This window comes from Euprymna scolopes, chromosome 32 (assembly GCF_053919585.1).
Source record: "Euprymna scolopes isolate OS-2025 chromosome 32, ASM5391958v1, whole genome shotgun sequence".
NCBI lineage: Eukaryota > Metazoa > Mollusca > Cephalopoda > Sepiida > Sepiolidae > Euprymna > Euprymna scolopes.
Genome location: NC_136513.1, coordinates 1,035,001 through 1,055,448, shown reverse-complemented (window position 1 = coordinate 1,055,448; position 20,448 = coordinate 1,035,001). Strand labels below are relative to the sequence as shown.

The window sequence follows — 20,448 nt, the reverse complement described above, 5'->3', positions numbered from 1 at the left end:
CGATGTTTGGGACATATCCTGGGCATCAATTGGTGGGATAGAATCACCAACGAAGAGGTGCTAAGACGTGCCGGCAGCCACTCCTAGTTCCAGACACTCAAGATACGGCGATCGCGCTGGCTTAGACACCTGCTCAGAATTCCCGATGGCCGTCTTCCTAAGAATGTCCTCTACAGCGAACTGGCAAATGGATCAAGAAGCCGCGGTCGCCCGGTGCTGCGCTTTAAAGACGCGGCCAAACGGGATCTGATCGCTCTTGGCATTGATGTGAATGTGTTGGAGGAGCTAGCCGAAGATAGACCAGCATGGAGGCGTGCCTTGAGTAAGGGTGGCGAAGGACTTCAGAACCTTTGGTTCGAGAGGCTGGCGCACAGAAGACAAAACTAGTGACTACGTTTACTGTTGCTTGCATTAATCTTTCGTACATTGCTTTCCTTTACCAGTGAATCTATTTTGCCCTCAACTCATAAGAAAAAATAGCAATTATAACTAGTGTTTTTACGTCCATTGTAACAATTAATACGATTAGTTTATATTTTTGAGTCAAAACTTCAATCATATAACAATCACTTGTTTCAACATATACAGTGGATTTAAGGTGCATAGTTGGGATTATAATTTTATAAATAATTTTGTTTTATTAAGATTATTAGAAGTTTAACATTCCCATCCATATACTTCTTAGCAAACTAATGTTTAGCATATACAAACATTACAATCAATCGAGAAGTTATATTTCAATAAACTACTATTCTCTATTCAAATTTAATATTTGATTTTTCATCCGCATCTAATTATAGAATATAATTATATGCTCTAATTTATCACTTTTTAATTAAATGCTACTTTTTTTGTTTAGTTTCGTATATGCACACATGTGTAATAGATTATAATCTTTTATGTTATTTGGGTAAATATGGATACATTAATTTATAAATAATAAATTAAATAATTAATAAATAGAACATTTCTGGCAGAATATACCTAAATTAAGAGAAATTGTTAGTACGAATAGATGGGTTTTAGTGACTTTATTTTCCAGTTAAAAATGGCGTAATGTAAACATATTATAAGGTATTTACAGCTTCTCTTCTAATTTTCGGATTTTTAATCATGTCAAAACGTACTTTATTTCCTTTTGATGAAGTTATTCTTGCAATTTCTTCTGATAATTAAAGGGCAAAATAGATTCACTGATTGATATAATAATTAAGTGATTAATATTGTGCTACGAAAATGATATTGTCAAGAATTGCAAATTTCTACTGAATTAAAATAAATAAATTGTAAGATGGGCAACATCATTAACTTTGTAATATAGTCTGTTTCATTCATTCATTATATTTCTCTAAAATTACATTGAGTTCCCTAAATAAGGATTGATATAGATATATTATAAGGAAATAAAGTATATTTCCATATATATATATATATATATATATATATATATATATATATATATATATATACATTAGTCGTGATGTGTTCTTGAAATTCAAGAAAAAACAAATGCGATAGAAATTAAGCATAGTTAAAGAGAGTCATGTAAAGACTCCAATATAAATGAGCATTCTGAATTCCATGACGATAGCTGTGTTCGACATTAAACCTACAAAACCGTGAATTCACCAATCCCTCGAAACGGTAAATAATGTCTGTTTAAATAAAATACAATGTTTCACATGACGTTATTCACTGATCTTAAGTGACTTGAGTAGTAGATGACGAAGCTGAGATCAATCCCAACGGTTTTACGTCGTTCAGCGCTCTTGTCTCTGTTTCCGACTGTTACCACTCCCAGGAAGACACAAGTTCCTACGTTTCTATTCCGTTGCGAATACATCTATTCCTATGCAGCAACTACTTTTCTCTCATCCAATTAAATCTCAGCAAATTGATCAATACATAATGACGTAATAAACCCAAAATGAGTCCGTTCTACACTTACAATACCAGGGAAAATTACGAGTTGATACGCCAGCGCAGGATAGTCTGCTACAGGTTCTGAACATTTGAGAGTAGTCAGAAGGTAAGTTTATTTCTTAATTTTCTCATTCATTTTTTTTTATATTTGCTAAAACTATACTCATTATCGGCAGTGTTTCACATTTCAAACAAAATCAAGACATCTATATAATCATACGGTAAAAGTTTCATGTTTATAAGTACGTTATTACGGTAGACATTATTAGCGTATGTGCGTTAATACTGTGAACATTATTACGGTATGTACGTTATTACCGTAGACATTATTATCGTACCTACGTTATAACCGTAGACATTATTATCGTACCTACGTTATAACCATATACATTATTACTGTATCTACGTAATAACCGTAGACATATTTATAAAAATTATAGCTTCAAATTAAATAGTAATTATTGTTTTTTGTTTTTTTTATAATATAAGGTTAAGAATTTTTAATATTTTAAAATGTATTGTTTGAAATTAATTTATGAACTACTGTGGAATAAAACAATATAACGTTAACTAAATCATTTCAAAACATTGACATATGTTTTATTATTATTATTTATTATTATTATTATTATTATTATTATTATTATTATTATTACAATACGAGCCACAGTAGTGTTGTATATTTTAATAATATTTCACTCATAATAAAAATTATGCTTACGCAAAAAGAAATAAAAACCTGAAAGGCAAGTTTTCGCCCTGATAAATTATAATTTTTAAATAAAAATTCTTAAACTTTGTGTAGAATTTGCGTAGAATTTTCCACGGAGTTCCACTAGCATTTGAAAAGATTCTTATAGAAAACAAATCACACTGTAATACATGTTCTGCCATATGATTTCGATAAGAATATATAGAAATTCTGTCCGTGAAATGATAAATTTAAGCACATATTTTAGAATATGCTCGTCTTCAAAGTAAAAATGATTTTCGTGTTAACATCGTATTAAATGCAAAATATAGAATTAAGGCTAAAGTAGTTTTCTTACAAGGTTCGATTCGTATACGTGGGAGATAGCAACACATTTTTAGTGATCGCAACTACTACGAACCTGCAGTAAAGTGTAAACGTAAAATCCCTCTTAATTTTTCATTACTTTCTTATAGTATCATTATGTTTAAAGACTCATCAGTGTTGCTAGATACATCAAACTCAACAACCCAATTATAAAATCCTGGATATTATTCATTATTGATCATTTAATTCCAATGTTTTTTTTTATATATCTATATCTATATCTATATCTATCTATCTCTTTCTCTCTCTCTTTATATATATATATATATATATATATATAAGTGGGTTTAAGTTTTTACACTTGCATACAATGTGTTCTTGTGACAATGATTTATGATGCATAAAGGAATTACGTAATTTTTGTTGATCACAACCACAGTTTCAGTTTCTTTGTAATAATTAGATGGTGTTACAGACACATTTATTATGATTCGCTTTGATGATCGAATATGTTATGTAACGCCAATTAAGTGTTTAGATAAAATTATTTCATTGTCATATATATGTATTATCTAATTTAGCGTTTATATGTATGAACATGCACACTGCACACACACAGATACACATAATACATATATATATATATATATATATATATATATATATATATATATTTATACGCATTTCCGTGTATGCGTAAACTTGTGTAAAATATTCATTAAAATTTCTCAAATGATTTTGTTTCCTTTAAATTTGCTTCCTGATTCAGATTTTATCAAAAAGAAAGGAAGAATGGCGAGTGCGACACGACTTCCCTGCCCACACCAAGCAATCCGGAAACTCAGCGCCCGTCCAATTCAGGAAATCTCCGGCCCCCGCGGTTGGCCAATCATTGGAACATTGTTGGATTACATAAAAAAAGATGGACTCGCATTCGGAAAAATGTTTGAGGCAAGAATTTTACAAAATTATACAAATTTATTAGCATTCGTTTATTCAGGGAAAACTAATAAATTTAGCTTTGCTTTTTATAATGATATATATATATATATATATATATATATATATATATATATATATATATATATATATATATATATTCATCCCCAGACAATGGATAGCGAGGAAGATATTCAATTTGTCCATGTGTCCTTCTTTATTATTTATAATTTCCTCCCGAATCCGAATCGTAGCGGTCCTGGATATGACCTTAAACTATATCCGATGGTGAGGCCCCAGCTTGCGGGTTTTGGGGAGTGTGGAGCCACCTTTTAATTGCCATTGCTCCCAGGTCCACTCTGACCCGGAGTGGTAGTACCTGTTAGGGTCCCAACTATGGGTTAAATAGAAACTGACTTGGAAAAACAAAAAACAAAAAACAAATATATTCTATTAAAAAACTTTTCTTCAAAATCACTGAATTCGGCATTAAATAACCTGAAAAGAGTTGATATGCCGTAAAACAAAAACAACCAACCAACCAACCGACCGAATCGTGGCAATTATTAACTCTGATTTACTTTAAAAACTAACATAACATATTTACACCTAAACCCCAAATTCATAGCTCATTTATAATATAATAAGGTGATCGCGTAATATGGCGTATTGAAACAGAAAATAACTCAACACTGAAATTAAACGTATGTGTACGTTTTTATTTTTTTTATGTGATGCGCTGCATTTGAAGGCACATACGTATTATTATGAATTCAATAAACAATGATGCCCTTTTAGATGTTTGTAGTTATGTGTTGTCTTTGATATGGCCATCTTATGAAGTGTAAATTACATTTTAATGAATAGATAATAGATGTGTTATGGTGAATACATAATAGATGTGTTATATTTGAATAAATGAATAATAGATGTATTATATTTGAATGAATACATAATAGATGTGTTATATTTTAATTAATGAATAATAGATGTGTTATATTTGAATGAATGAATAATAGATGTGTTATATTTGAATGAATAAATAATAGATGTGTTATATTTTAATGAATAAATAATAGATGGGTTGTATTTTAATGAATAAATAATAGATGTGCTATATTTTAATGAATAAATAATAGATGTTTTATAGTTTAATGAATAAATAATAGATGTGCTATATTTGAATGAATAAATAATAGATGTGTTATGGTGAAGGGTCATTACAAAAAATATTTGGGTCGGTTTAATCGAAACAAACATTTTGTACTTTCAATGAAAAATGGGCATACAGTATATATATGTATATATATATATATATATATATATAATGTATCTATGCCTAATAATACTTAGTATACCGTATACTATAACGTATCTAGGCCTAATATTACTTAGCTAATGTAGGCGAATTTAAACATAGCAACTCTTTAGAGAAAATGTGTAATCGTCTAGAAATTAGAGATCTTAAATTGAATTATTGCTAGAGCATAACCATTTAATATAGATCCTTGGTAATAACCTTAATTTCATTATCCTGTCAAGTCAGTAAACAGCCCCACACGACCCTATGCATAAAGACTCATATTGCATGAAGCTTTTTGTTGTATGGGGTAATAGGAGTATCAATGAAAGGAAAGGCAAATGTTCGTTTCGATATGTCGGGATAAGAAGAGCAAAATAATCTCTACATGTCAGGAATGTAATGCAATAAAGAGGAAAATATGTTTCCTTGCTTAGTATAAATTTACGAGAGTATTAATTAAGTAAAAACATTCCAGGTTAACTTTGTTATTTAAGAAACGGTGATGGAGAAACTATACATTTGATCTTGTAGGACAAGATAGTAGATCCTTTTTCATAAAAACCTGAAAAGATTTTGGCTAATTCGCAAACGTAAGTAATTACATATACATCAATGGATTTTTGTGTACATGCTGCTCTCAAAACTAAATTAAGCGGTTATCGTAGAATTTTAAATTAAGAAAAATACTTGTGTAGAAAAAAAGAAACATAAATACAAGGAAATAGTCTTCTCATATATAAATATATATATATATATATTTATATATGTCTGTGTGTATGTATGTGTGTACACTTGTATAATATGAGACAATGCAAAATAATCTTTCATACAAAATGAACTGGTTTTAATCATACCATAGACAATATTGGTATCAATAGTCCCTCAATCTGTTAAACATTAATTCATTCATAAACATAGGGAAGAATAGAATAAAAGAGTCTATCAAGTCCGAAATGATAGTTTGAATTTCTATACGTGCGTTTGTGTATAACACTGCTTGTTTCACAGAAAACTAAAGACATTTTGATAATCGTCAGAAATCATTTTTTTTTGTTTTACGCATTTTACGTGTGTAAAATCTTTTCCTTTGTAGTCTGATATTTTTGGAACAAATCAATTAAAATCATGTTCGACTTACTTTTACAGATGAACCGAAAGAGAGCATTACAATATGGACCGATATTTCAGGAAAAAATAATGAATGAACGGATGATAGTCATAAGTGATCCGGAGGAGTACCGAAAGGTCATTCATGCTGATGGTCCCACCCCGACACGCTGCCCCTTGCCCCCGATGGTACACCACCAGAAGAAAAATGGACATAGTATTGGCATTGTCAATTCGTAAGTAGATATTCATTTTCTTTATAAACGAAAATAAATTAAAAAAAAAAACGTTTAATGATAATAAATCAGTCTTTCTGTAACAAAACAAAGACTTGGAATGAATGTCTTTTCAATGAAAATTTATTAGTCAGCTTAATATGTAAGAAAATTAACTGCTATTGTGTTTGCTTACGGTTGCAGTGAAAATAGGATTAACTGATTCAATGGTTTTAATTTCTTTTCTTTTTCCTTAACAACCAGCTAACTATAAGATGTCACTTTTATTGCCTTTGGTAACAGTTATTTTTTGTACGATTTTTTATGTTCCATTTATAAATAAATCTTATATGTTATTATGTGTTGCAAGTTAATTAGTTCTTTTAGTAACACGTTTTAACCGACTGGGCAAGCTGATCTGAGTAATTTTAACGTATTTAAACTGTCAATTACAAAATATATATATTTGTTTTGTTTTTGTTCTAAAACAAAGCAGTTCTTACTTGCAATGAAAAATACAAATAATATTCATAAAATACCTGTGTAAAATAAAAGCAAAAGGGATTCAGAGTGTTGTATTTATTTGTATATTTTTAATGCAATAAAATTTTCGATTAAATAAAAAGTGTTCATGGCCTTGTTTTATTTACTTTTGCAGACGATTTTTTTTGCGTTAAAAACATACAAATAAAAACAAAACTGTAAATGCATGCAGAAGTTTTTAAACAGGATGGTGTAAACCGAATGGAAGGTATCAACGCCCAAGCAAGACGGTTTGGGTTTTATAAAATAATAGATTTTATACAATTTATATTTTTATTCTCTTTCAAATTATAGAGAAGGTAAAGTCTGGCAAAAATACCGGTCCGTTTTCAACCGAAAGTTATTGGTTCCGGGAGAGATTCACAAATACACTCGAGGGATGAATGCTGTGGCTTTAGATTTTGTGTATCGTCTAAAACAACAACGCCAACCAGGCAACGAGGAAGTAAAAGAATTAGACAAAGAACTTTTTAGATGGGCCATGGAATGTAAGTACAGCATGAAACAAATAACATTATATTGATCATGATGATAGAAATATGAAAAATGTATAGTGGGTAATTGATATTTATACATTGATATTTAAAGAGAGTGGATGAAGGAGAGAGACGTAGAAAGAGAAGGCAAGGCCTAAAATATATAGACAGATATGATATATATTGTAATAAAGAATTAGCTCCTTGGTAGCTCAACTACTAGGTTCAAGGAGGAATATATTTATTTCGTATTTAGATTTATGCAAAAAGGAATACATGTGTGGAAGCCATCCGTGAGTATATGACCATCAGTGATTTTTGTGTACTTTTGAAATATGTATCATGTCAGCACTGTTACAATTCTAGCTTTCCAGAGTTTTTTAGGGAGAACAATATAGGCACAACTTCGTATTTTAAAAACATTAGAACCCCGTGATACGGCCATAATCCGTTCAGGGGTTGATAAAATCACCATATGGCGGAGCATAAGCAAAATTGTATACAGTATATAAAAAAGTAATAAAATGCAATACAGTATATAAAACAAATGTATATAATCAAATATAATTATAAATAACACCGTAAGGCGGGGCGAATACCGTAACCTGGAAAAATATCATATGCCACATCAATACCTGAAAAAAAAAACGTATTCCGAGCCACCGTAGCTCGGGGTTCCACTGTATAAATATTTCAGATTTCTATTAACTTTATTTTACAATCATCAGCAATTAATCAAATAATACTTGAAAGATCCCGGAAATTTTATAAATTTCTAGAATTTCTAGAGGTTATGCGCCCAGCGCGCGTCTTTATTTCGATGGATCCGAATCAAAATTCGAATTGTGGCAAGTTAAATTTCTAGGATATCTACGAATCCAAAAGCTACACAAAGTACTTCAAACACAACCTGAAAACAGAAACGACCCCGACTTCATTGAAAAGAACATAACTGTCTTTGCGGAATTAATACAGTATTTAGATGACCGAAGTCTATCACTGGTAATGAGAGAAGCCCTGGACGACGGCTGCAAAGCATTAAACATATTGAGAGAACATTATTTATCGAAAGGAAAACCCTTAATTATTTCTTCATACACTGAGCTGACCTCTCTAAAACGAATGGAAGCCGAAACTATTACTGATTATATTATAAGAGCCGAAACGACTACAAATTCTTTTAAAATGTCTGGTGAAGTTATAAGTGACAGTCTGTTAATTTCCATGGTCCTTAAGGGATTACCGAGTGATTTCAAGCTATTTACCATCGTGATAACCCAGAAAGAAAAACCCATGACTTTTAGCCAATTCAAGGTAGCACTCAGAAGTTACAAAGAAACTGAAAAAATGATCACAGAACAAAACGAATCCACAAATATTATGAAATTTAATAATACACACATAAAAACACCAAAATTAAATTATACTCATGCCAGGAATAAAAACCGCAACTTTGCCAAAAACAATTTTTCTCCTAAGAAAAGTACAAAAATCATTTGCTATAATTGTGGACGACCTAATCACAAGAGTTCTCAATGTAGATACAGGACTCAAAATAGCAACTCCATTAAAAATGTGGAGAGCTCTGTTAACGAACATACATTTTTATTTTCGTGTACGTTTAATGCTTCAACAAACAATAATAATGTTCTTGTCGATTGTGGGGCCACGGCACATGTGATTACAAAGGAATCTGATTTTATCAATTTTAACCCCAACTTTAAGCCACAAAATTATTTTGTAGAACTAGCTGACGGGAGTCGAGTCAATGATATTGTTTTGAAAAGAGGCAATGCGAAAATCTCGCTAAACAACAATAAAGGTTTTTTTTTTTTTTTTTTACAAAGGCATCACCATATTATCAAGGCCCAAAGGCCACTCAAGGATAAGGGTTAAAGAGTGTACAGTAGAAATTGGTCAATATAGTAATCATTAGTAATGAAAATTTGGTAAATTTAATAACTTATATGGAACGGCTCATCAAGAACTTATTTACTTTAGACTTGAACACAACCATATTGTAGTCAGCCGGAAAGCAGGAAAACGGAAGACAATTCCACAGGCGTGCAGTTCTAAGAAAGATGCTTTGTTCATGGAATCTACGTTTAGGTTTAGGCACAGATAAAGAGTGGGGGAAATTATTGATAGTGTTTACAGCTAGACGAGTGTTTCTTGTGAAAGTTTGGCGAGGGGGGACCATAGATTGAAGCTCAGTTGAACACTTTCCATAAAAATAACGATACATCAGAGACAAACTCGCAACATCTCTTCTGTGAGATAGAGGTTGCAAGGAGGAGAAAAGGACATCTCCTACGAGGCTACGAAGTCTATTTTGAACTCTATCAAGGCAGGACAAGTCCTTACTAGCAGCTCCTGCCCAGATGTGGCAACAGTATTCCATCTTTGGACGTACCTGGCTCTTATATAGGTAGAGAATAGCATCAGCAGTGAGATATCTACTGGATCGATAGAAAGATCCCACCATTTTTCCAGCGGCCTTGGCAACAGATTTGATATACGTGTTCCATTTAAGATCAGGAGTAATGGTCAAGCCCAGAAGCTTGTCAAAACTTGAGGCCTCCTGAAGACGAGAGCCATTCATTTCAATTGATGACAAATGTGAATTAGAATGTTGATGATGTAAAGAGAGAAGCTTGGTTTTAGATGCATTAAAAGTAACCAGCCACTCCTTTCCCCATTGTACTACGTGCTTAAGATCAGAGGAGAGAGAGTTGGAGAGAACTTGGTCGTTTACTGTCTTAGATGTGGTACCATAAATGGTAGTGTCGTCAGCATAAATGTCTACAAATGATGTAAGGATATGATTTGGAAGATCATTAATGTAGATCAGGAAAAGAGTTGGACCCAGGATGGATCCCTGGGGGACACCGGCATTAATACTGTGAGCTTCTGATTTTTGCCCCTCAACTACTACTCTTATGAACCTATCAGAAAGAAATGATTTAATAATTGAGAAGACTTTTCCAGCTATACCATAGCTAGCGATCTTATGAAGTAAACCTTTATGCCATACCCTATCAAAGGTTTTAGATATGTCAAGAGCAATTGCCCTAGAATGATTGCCACCGTCGAGAGATTTGCTAATCCTATGCGATATAACTGTAAGGACATCTGCTGTAGATCTAGCAGAACGGAAACCATATTGAGTGTCACTAAGAAGGTTATTTTTGTTGAGATGTTTGATTACTTCTGTATTTAACACAGATTCTAGCAACTTACTCATGACGCACAGGAGACTTATTGGCCTGTACTGAGAGGGGGATGAGCGATCACCTGAATTCTTAAATACAGGGCATACTGATGAGATTTTCCAGGGAGATGGGAAACTATTCTCCTTAAGACAACGTTTAAACAGTTTTGTAAGTATGGGCGCAAGTTCAGGTTGAAGTTTTTTGAGTACTATAATTGGAATACCATCAGGGCCAGTTGCTTTACTCGAATCAAGGTTTTTGATTTGCTTGGCAACATCACGTACAGATATGCGTATATCACATAGCGTGTTTTCTGATACAGGAGGAAATATTGGGGGTTGGCGGTCTTGGTCGCAAAGGGTAGAATTAGCTGCAAAGTTCTTGACAAAGAGTTTGGCTTTGTCTGATACAGGTGAACTATGTTTCTGTATTTTAGAAAACGCTCTTCTAATCACAAAATTTAAACAAAATATATTTTCTGTACAAGCTGCCACAAAACAAGGTGCAAATATAAATTTTAGCCCCAATAAATCAAAACTGGTATACCCGAATGGAACTGTATTCGACATTAAAGAAAATGGAAAACTATATTATTTAAATAGCGTAGTCCCATCGAAAACCGCCTGACAGGACCTACAGATATGGCATAAAATTCTTGGACACTGCAATATTCCTGATATCAAAAAGTTGCCGACTGTAGTTGATGGAATGAAAATACAAACATCAAAAAACTTCAACTGCGACGTCTATACGCAAGGGAAATGACAAAGCAAGATACCAGACAAAAAGGCCAAAAAATCCTATAAATGGTGCATTGTGACTTGAACGGTCCCGTAGAACCGATGGCCAGAGAATATTATAGATATGTGTTGAATTTCGTAGATGACCATTCAGGTTTAATAATGGTTTACGTTTTAAAGAACAAATCTGATACCCTGCTAGCGACTAAAAAAATATCTAGCCGACATGGCTTCCCACGGTGAAATCAAGTGTATTCGCTCTGACAACGGTACGGAATTCACCAATAAAGACTTTGAACTTTTACTAATTAACAATCATATCAGGCATGAAACATCAGCTCTTTGATCGCCACACCAAAACGGTACTGCTCAAAGATCGCCACACCAAAACATGGCGGACACTTTTTGAAATGGCAAAATGCCTACTCATTGAATCCAAACTCCCTAAAAACCTCTGGACGTACGCACTTATGGCGGCAGCCTATATATGCAACAGGTGCTTTAACAAAACGCTATCTAAAACTCCACATGAGTCTTTCTGTGGTAAAAAAACAAATTTAAGAAAAATGCATATATTTGGTTCAACTTGCTTCGCATATATAGAGAAAAAGAGTAAATTGAATATTAAAGCTGAAAGAGGTATGTTTCTTGGATACGATAAAAACAATTTAGTTTTTTTTTTCCAGAAAAAAAATAAAATAAAAAGAATACGACGTGTAAAATTCACAGACACGTTTAATTTTACAGACGAAACCCCGTCATATGAAGAAGCTGAAATTATATTGCCTCAAATAATTAAAACAAACGAAGACAATAAAAATGACGGAGACAAGAGTGTCCATGGGGACGATAAAGTTGAAAGATATCCCAAAAGAAATATAAGGCGACCCGATTTTTTTGTGGTCGACAATATAAAAGATTATCAAATCGACTATTGCTATTCAATGAAAAATTCGCCAAAAAGCTTTAACGAAGTAATTAATTCAGAACATTGCGATGAATGGAAAATTGCCACGAAAAAAGAAATAGATGTCTTAACCGAAAATGATACCTATACGGTAGTGCCTCTCCCAAAAGATAAACATGTTATTTCTACAAGATGGGTCTTTAAAAAAAAGACTACAGCATCAGGCGTATAACAGTACAAAGATAGATTTGCTGCTAAAGGGTACTCTCAGATTTACGGTATAGAATATTTTTCTACGTTTTCGCCAACCACAAACCTAACGACAATCAGAATTTTACTGCAAATCGCATCACAATATTACCTAAACATCCATCAAATGGACGTAAAAATGCTTATTTGAATGCCCCAATAGACTGTGAAATTTATATTACCCCTCCAAAGGGATTTATAATGAAACGAAAATAGCGTGTGGCGACTTAACAAGTCATTATATGGTCTAAAGCAAAGTACTCAGTGTTGGAATACAGTATTTCATGATTATATTATTAAACAACAATTTATACAATGCGCTGTAGACCCCTGTTTATATTCCCACCACAAAGACGATAAACTACTGATTTTGGTTTTGTGGGTCGATGATATTTTAATCGCATCAAATTGTGACATAATGTTAACCGATGTTAAGGATAAATTACGTAAAAGATTCAAAATGACCGATCTTGGAAAAATATCCTAGTTTCTGGGGATAGAATTTACTCAAAGCAAAGGACTTGTTACGATGACTCAATCGAGATACATCGACAAAATACTTTTAAAATTTGGAATGGGAGAGTGCAAGAAACGCTCTACACCGGTCGAAAATGATATTAATAAAAAATATACGCCAAATTATAGGTAGTCTTGTATATTTAATGACACAACCTGGGCCCATAACCTCTAGAAGTGTAAGCCATGTTTAGTTTCATAAAAGATTCAGATGGCTCGTTGTTCTAAACAAGTTTAGAGAGGTGACTTTTTTGCAGTAGACAGTTCCACAGAGCAAAAGATTCTTACCGTGTCGAAACGGGGGAAAAACATGTGAAATTGCTCCAGAAATGTTTAATATTTATGAAGCAATTCTGGTTTTTGATTGGTTGGTAGCAGAACGTGACTTAATTCGATTCGTCAGTTCCTAGCAGCATCGTTTATAAATAGAATCGTGCGACTGTGTTGGATCATACCCCATTACGCGTCCAGTGTGACGGGACGTGTCTCCTAGCGGTTTCGGCTGCAGGAAGACAGGGTAGTACACGTCAAGGATTCGTCACTTGACACTCACCCCAACAGGTGAGGGGCCGGGAAACGGCCCAGCACCTGTTGGACTGAGGTACGCCGCCTGGGTAATACCACCCTCCCAGGCCTTGCCACCGGGCTTTCCGATGGGGCAAGTTTATTGCTTGCTGCCTGAGGCGCCCCGACCGGGGAATGCCGACGGGGGTACTCAGGCATTTTTTAAAATTGCAGGAGTACCCCTTCTTTAGGGGAGCCTGCGGGGTTCCCACTTTATGGCCTTGTGCCACATATTGCTGATGTGGGCAGCAATTAAATATATACGCCATTACAAGTCCAAAATATTGCAACAAAAATAACAGATTCTTAAAAAATAAAGATTCTAAAAAAACTATTTAGTAACATTTTATATTGATTTTATTGTTCGTTAGAATACATACAATTAGTACAAACTGTCGTTTGTGCAATTCACTTAACCTATACCGGGGTGGGTATTTTTCTTATGTATGTATGAACATAGACTTGCTTTGCCTTCCCAAAACTTAGCTTTAGAGAACTAGTCAGATATTTTGATATAATATTCGTAATCTCAAATGTATTAATCACAATGTAACATGTCATGTAATATTCGATAATCTTCACTAAATGGTAATCTTTTTCTTTAAATAAACTTAGGGTTTAAAACCAATTCAGTTCTTATTCATTGTTTATGTTTTATCTAATAACAGCATATAAGGCAGTAGATATCGAACAAGATAGATTTGTATGCATGAATTATCATTCAAAAATGGCTTTATAATCCTAGCGATTGGAACGGTTTTGTTTGAAGAAAGAATTGGATGTCTTCAACCAGAAGCTTCAAAACTATCCGAAGACTTCATCGAGAACCTGCAAGGATTCACAACTCAAATGCAGCGGCTTCTTTACAGCATGCCACTTTACCGACTCTGGCCGACGAAGCAATGGCGAACGTTCGAACGCCACGCAGACAATGTGATCAATATTGCCAGCATATTTATTAGAAAAGTAAGTGTTTATATCTACTCGGTGTTCAACCCATAAATCTATACCAGTTCATAATGTGTCTGTTCAAATATATTTTACTGACCGTCCATCCATACATATACAAGCGTACACAGCCAGTATCACGAGAAGCCAATGTGCCAAATATATTTAAGTTTTAGAGACAGTTTCACAACTTGATCGCTCGTAGAGTCATCGGAACCTTTGACTTGACCAAACTTACCATGCAGAGAAAGTAAAAGCATTTATAATGCTTTTTGATATTTGGTTACATAAACGATACCGAAAGGGAAATCAATTCTTATAACAAAGATTACTGCTTCGAGCTAAATAGAAACTGTTATTTCACCTATTAGAGAACTCACAACCAAGAGTATATATATATAAGTAACATTGATTGTCTGAAGAACGGCCTTTGCTAAACTCCTCAGTCATTTTTTGGTCTACAGACTTGAAACATGTTTCATTAAAGAGCAGGGACAATTTCTGTTTGTTTCATTGGCAGATCATTTTTTCCTCCTTTTAATGGGCTAATGTTTGAGGGTTCTGTTCGAATGTAAAAAGAAATTTGCTGAAGTTGCGATCGTTTTCGACTTACAGAAGTCGTCCGCGGGGGAGTGTCGAATAAGAAATTGCATTTGTGAATTTACTGAAAATTCATCAACGCAATCTTTAATTCATCACTCGTCTGGGGACGACTTATGTAAGTCGAAAACGGCGCGAGTACGACAAATTTCTTTTTACACCCGAACAGAAGATTCAAACATTATCTCGCCAAAAAAGAAAGGAAAAAGAAAAAAGAACTTGCAAGAGAAAAGAAACAAGTCCCTGCTCTTCAATGAAACATGAATTCGAGAAAAAATGCTGCTGAAGTATAATAATTTCCGATTTGAACAATATATATATATATATATATATATATATATATATATAGAGAGAGAGAGAGAGAGAGAGAGAGAGAGAGAGAGGGGGGGGATTTCAACCAGCGAAACAAATTCGGTTTGATATTTACCAAGTAAAAGTTATGGCTAATGTGTCAAAATTTTAAAACAGATGGAACTTGGTAGATGTAAGTTGACTTAAAGTGTCCTTGGACGCATGCGCAACTATACCTGTACAAGTTAAGCAAAGTTATGTTTTGTAACTTTCAATGATTATGAATTTAAATCAACAGTACCTGGAAGGCTCGAGAGCTATTTATTTTCGTTTCGATTTTAGCTGATTGAATTCGAGTCATATTAGTGATACTTTTTTAAATACGACTATATATTAACTATAATTTTATAATCGATAACATAATCTCTATAACAATAATTACAAAATTAGCAAAAATTACAATATCATATTACAACGTATTTTACGACAGAATCATGCTAGGCAGCCTCGTACTATATATATATATATATATATATATATATATATATATATATATATATATATATATATATATATATATATATATATATATATATATATGAAAATGTATATAAAAGAATACGAAAAGTATAAAAGGTTATAACTTTTCTTTATTTGTTTTCTATTGGTGACGTGCAGGAATACAAAATAATATTATGAAAAAAAAATTTTAAAATCTTTTTACAAGTACATATTTTCGACCGATCCTTCAGTCTTAATCAGTATAGTGATATATATATATATATATATATATATATATATATATATATATATATATAAGTAAACAACACAATTACGAATAATGGAAAAATATTGATATCAAATATGTAAATACCAATATTAATACCAACTAGCAGAATCTGTCGAATTGCCATGGTAATTGAAGATTTTTAAAACCATACATCAGTAAGACACATCTTATCTTACATTGAGATTGGAACATTTACCATAAAGGATTTAACTAAATCACGAAGCTACAGATCCTTAGTTGACAATTTTATCAATTTGATGAACTGTTCTCATTTTATCCTGATCTCGCAACATTATGCTCATTTGACAGTGCCATAGCTCACTTGTTAAACATTCAATAACGTAAACATTTGCAAATAGAATTCCCAGTACATGTATGTCTTTAATGTATTTCAAAAGTTCAGCTAGATGTGCATGATACACACGCGGAGTCAGGCCGATGTTATGCAAGTTCTGGTGGGCCCAAGTAGTTTTCTATTCAAACACATTTTGTATTACACGCGTATGTAAGGAATAGGTCTGGGTGTCCGTATTTACAGAAACAACTTTCTACTTATCGCTTTGTAATAATTTCAACATAGTATATAAGTAGGTAATAATGTTTTCATCTTAAATGTGCAGGTTTAAAATAACAACCAAAGCATCCTATGATTTTATTTATTTCAACATGACATGCAAGTAGGTAATCATCTTTTTACCTGAAATACAAGTGTTTAAAAGATCCTTAATCGACAAAAGCACACTATTATCCTAAATATTTCGATATGACACTTCAGTAGGTAATAATGTTTTCACATGAAATACACTAATTTAAACATGACATGTAATTATTTATATCAGTTTAAAATAAGTTAAACATTTTTTTAAAAGGCGTAGGAATGAATATTTATTACGTGTCCGTTATTAAGGACACAGTAAACGGTGGACGTTTCGGAAATTGACCTTCACCTCTTAATTCGACAATTTATATTTTTTTTCTTTTTTTCACGTTAATTTCGTCGATTAAAAACTTAAATTTGAGATTAAAAATAAAAATTTGAACAAATATATTTTTATGACTTTTATCGTCGAGGGTCAGTTTTTAAATATAACGTTCTACTATATTGAACAGGTACTTTCTGACCATCACCGAGAAAAATATTGCGCCCCTTTGAAGTGACCTGTGTTTTTTCCTGTCTAAAAGTAGGGGTTAAGAAGAGTACTTTCTTAACCCCGTTCCATTCGTTCTTTCTCTCTCTCTCTCTCTCTCTCTCTTTGTATCTCTCTCTCTCTCTCTGTATCTCTCTCTCATCTAATCTACTTCATCCGAGTCGTCTCGCTTGGAAGAATCTCAACTATAAGAAAATGTTCACTCCATACTATTAAAAATAGCGCAGTAACATGGATGCACAAACATCCAAATATTTTATTTTTAATGTAATTCTATTTACTGTGCAATAAATTATATCAGTTATCAAACTGATATAATTTAAGTTATCTTAAAAAGAAACATAAGAATAAGTATTTGTTACGGGTTCGTTATTAAGGTCACATAATAGACCGTTCTGCAAAACTGTACGGAAAATGGGTTACAGTAAAGTTACAGTAAATAACAGTAAAGTTAGATCCGTTGAATTGTCAGATGTTTTAATCATACCCCGAACACATGTTTTTCTTTTTATATAATAAAGTTTTGTATTCAATTTAGTTTTAATTGAATATTTTTAACACTTTTTCTGACAAAAAAATAGGACATTACTTTAAGATCTATTTACATAGGCACCGCCAAAAATGGCCGCAAAATCAAGTTGTTGTTGTTTTTTAAAACTAAATTACATTTATTAAAATCCATTATTTCTGCGTAACTTTTTTTTTCCAGAAAGATAAAACCCTTAATTTTATCATATAGAAAACAGAATAATGTAAAACTTTTTCTACTATTTTTAATTCAATTTTAAATGTTAAATTTTCCCAAAAAGTTAACAATTGTTATTTTTTGTCTTGCACAAAAAACGTACTTAAATATTTAAAAAAAAGGGTTTTTGAAATAATTTATTTATTCATTTATTGTCTAACTAAGATTTAGGATGATTTTCTAAGAGAATATGCAAAAATATTATAATATAAGTACCTGAATTTCAAATAATTCCACTTATTCATATATGTAACCAGATATTTCGCGTCGCCGAAGAGTTCAGATCGACTCTGTTTACGTTTTCTTTCGATGAGACGAAAACTATGGAAGACTAAACAGGCCAAAAAAACTTATTTTTCAGTGACGAAAATTTCAATGTATTATTAAGCTGAGGCTGGCCAGTACCAGATGGATGACCATTTGTATGAGTTTGGTTTTTAATGTGTATGTGTGTGGGGGCCAGGCTCCCCAAAATGGGGGGAGGGGGCAATTTAAAGCAGAATAAAAAAAAATTATTTCAGCGCTTTTGGTCCACCGTAGTCGAAAGGCGGCAAACGTTTTCAAACGAGATCGAAAAAAATGATGCTATTTTTAACACAAAGGGCACAATATTTATCGAATTTTTTTTTTGTATCGATTATTCAAAGCATGCTCTGTTTAATAATGGTCATGCATTATTCGGCTCGCTAAAAAAAAATTGTTAATTTATTTATCAAAAATTTTAAAATGGCTTTTTTCGTATAAATATAAAAAAAATTTTTTTTTTGTTTTGCTTAACTTAAATTAATTATTTTACTTAACATATTCACCGAATTTCATACTTCAAAACTCAAAAGCGGGATAATTAAACACAATCGAAGTTCTGATATTCAGACGTCAAAATAAGGTATGCAAACAATTTTTTTTTTTTTTTTTTTTTAATCTATAATTCTGTCCCTTACAACAACACAATATGTTTTGTTTAGTTTCAAATGATTATTTTAAGCATATTTGTTCCCACTTCAAAACAAGGGGGGGTTTTGTAAGCAAAAAAAAATATATATATAAATATCGTTTATGAAAAATAAGTACACTGTTATAAAGTTCATTCTTCTCCTAATAATCGCTGAAAATTTCGTATTGATCGGATAATTACCTGATTTTTGGTAGATTTTTAAAAAGACGGTCCGTCAAAAAGTACTGACCTGCCCCCCCAGTTTTGGCGGTGCCTATAACATACGCGAAAACTTGTAAAGATCGTCATCGATTTGGAAAGAAAGTAAAACTTTGCCATAATCCTTTTAAGACGGAAATAAATACTGGTCGCGTGAGAGAGTCGCAGTATTTATCTCCGTAATTGTCACAAACTACGTGTTCAATTTAGTAAATGTTATATTTGAAAACTGAACCTTTTTTACATGGAGGTAACAACTTATCAAGGCCCGGAAGCCACTCGGGGATGAGGGTTATTGCGTGTACAGTAATCAATGGGATAGTATCGTAGTAATCGTTAGTATTAGAGATTTGATAAAGTGTCTTACTTAAATGGGCGGTTCATCAGGAATTTGTTTATATTGGACTTGGAGACATCCAAGTTGTAGTCAGGTGGGAAACATGCAAACGGAAGAGATTTCCACAGGCGAGCACTTCTCCAAAAGAAGCTTTGATTTAGGCACAGATAAAGAGTGGGGAAAATTATTGACAGTGGTTTTAGATAGACGGCTGTTTATCGTGATCCCCGACGATAAAAATTATAAAAAAAATATTTTCTTTCAATTTATTTTTTTAATCTGAAAGTTAAGTTTGTAATCGATGGGATTAACGTGAAGAAGAAAAAAAGTGTAAATGTCTAATTTAGAGGAAAGGGTCAATTTCCTAAAAGTCCGCCCAATAAACAAATAATAATTTTTTTATTTTTATTTTTTATTCATCATGTAAGTTTTACATGGATTAAATTAATTTTATTGTCTAAATATCTGAGAATCATCCCAAAAAGTCAGTTTAAAAATCACTTTTTTCTTTACTTTAGTAAAAGAATATGTAATTTCTACTTGAGTAGAATAATTTTTCAATAATTCGAAATAAGAAAAAGATTTGTTTTATTTTAATCATTTTTACTGTGCAGTAATTTATATAAATAAACAAAAATATAAAAAAAATTAAATTTAACTTGTAATTACTAAAAAAATATAGCGTAGTAACATAGATGCACAAACATCAAGATGATATTTTTTC

General features: G+C 32.3%; 1 protein-coding gene across 1 annotated transcript in view; it reads left to right on the top strand.

The window, feature by feature from the left end:
• The first annotated feature begins 1,830 nt into the window (after nt 1–1,830).
• The window catches only part of LOC145256184 (cytochrome P450 10-like), a 39,621-nt gene continuing 21,003 nt past the window's right edge, over nt 1,831–20,448 (top strand). The window contains exons 1-5 of the mRNA XM_080114773.1: nt 1,831–2,029; nt 3,711–3,892; nt 6,330–6,526; nt 7,343–7,536; nt 14,458–14,678. Of these exons, the coding sequence (XP_079970899.1) occupies nt 3,734–3,892; nt 6,330–6,526; nt 7,343–7,536; nt 14,458–14,678 (771 nt within the window). The 5' untranslated portion in view covers nt 1,831–2,029; nt 3,711–3,733. The remainder of the gene's footprint in view (nt 2,030–3,710; nt 3,893–6,329; nt 6,527–7,342; nt 7,537–14,457; nt 14,679–20,448) is intronic.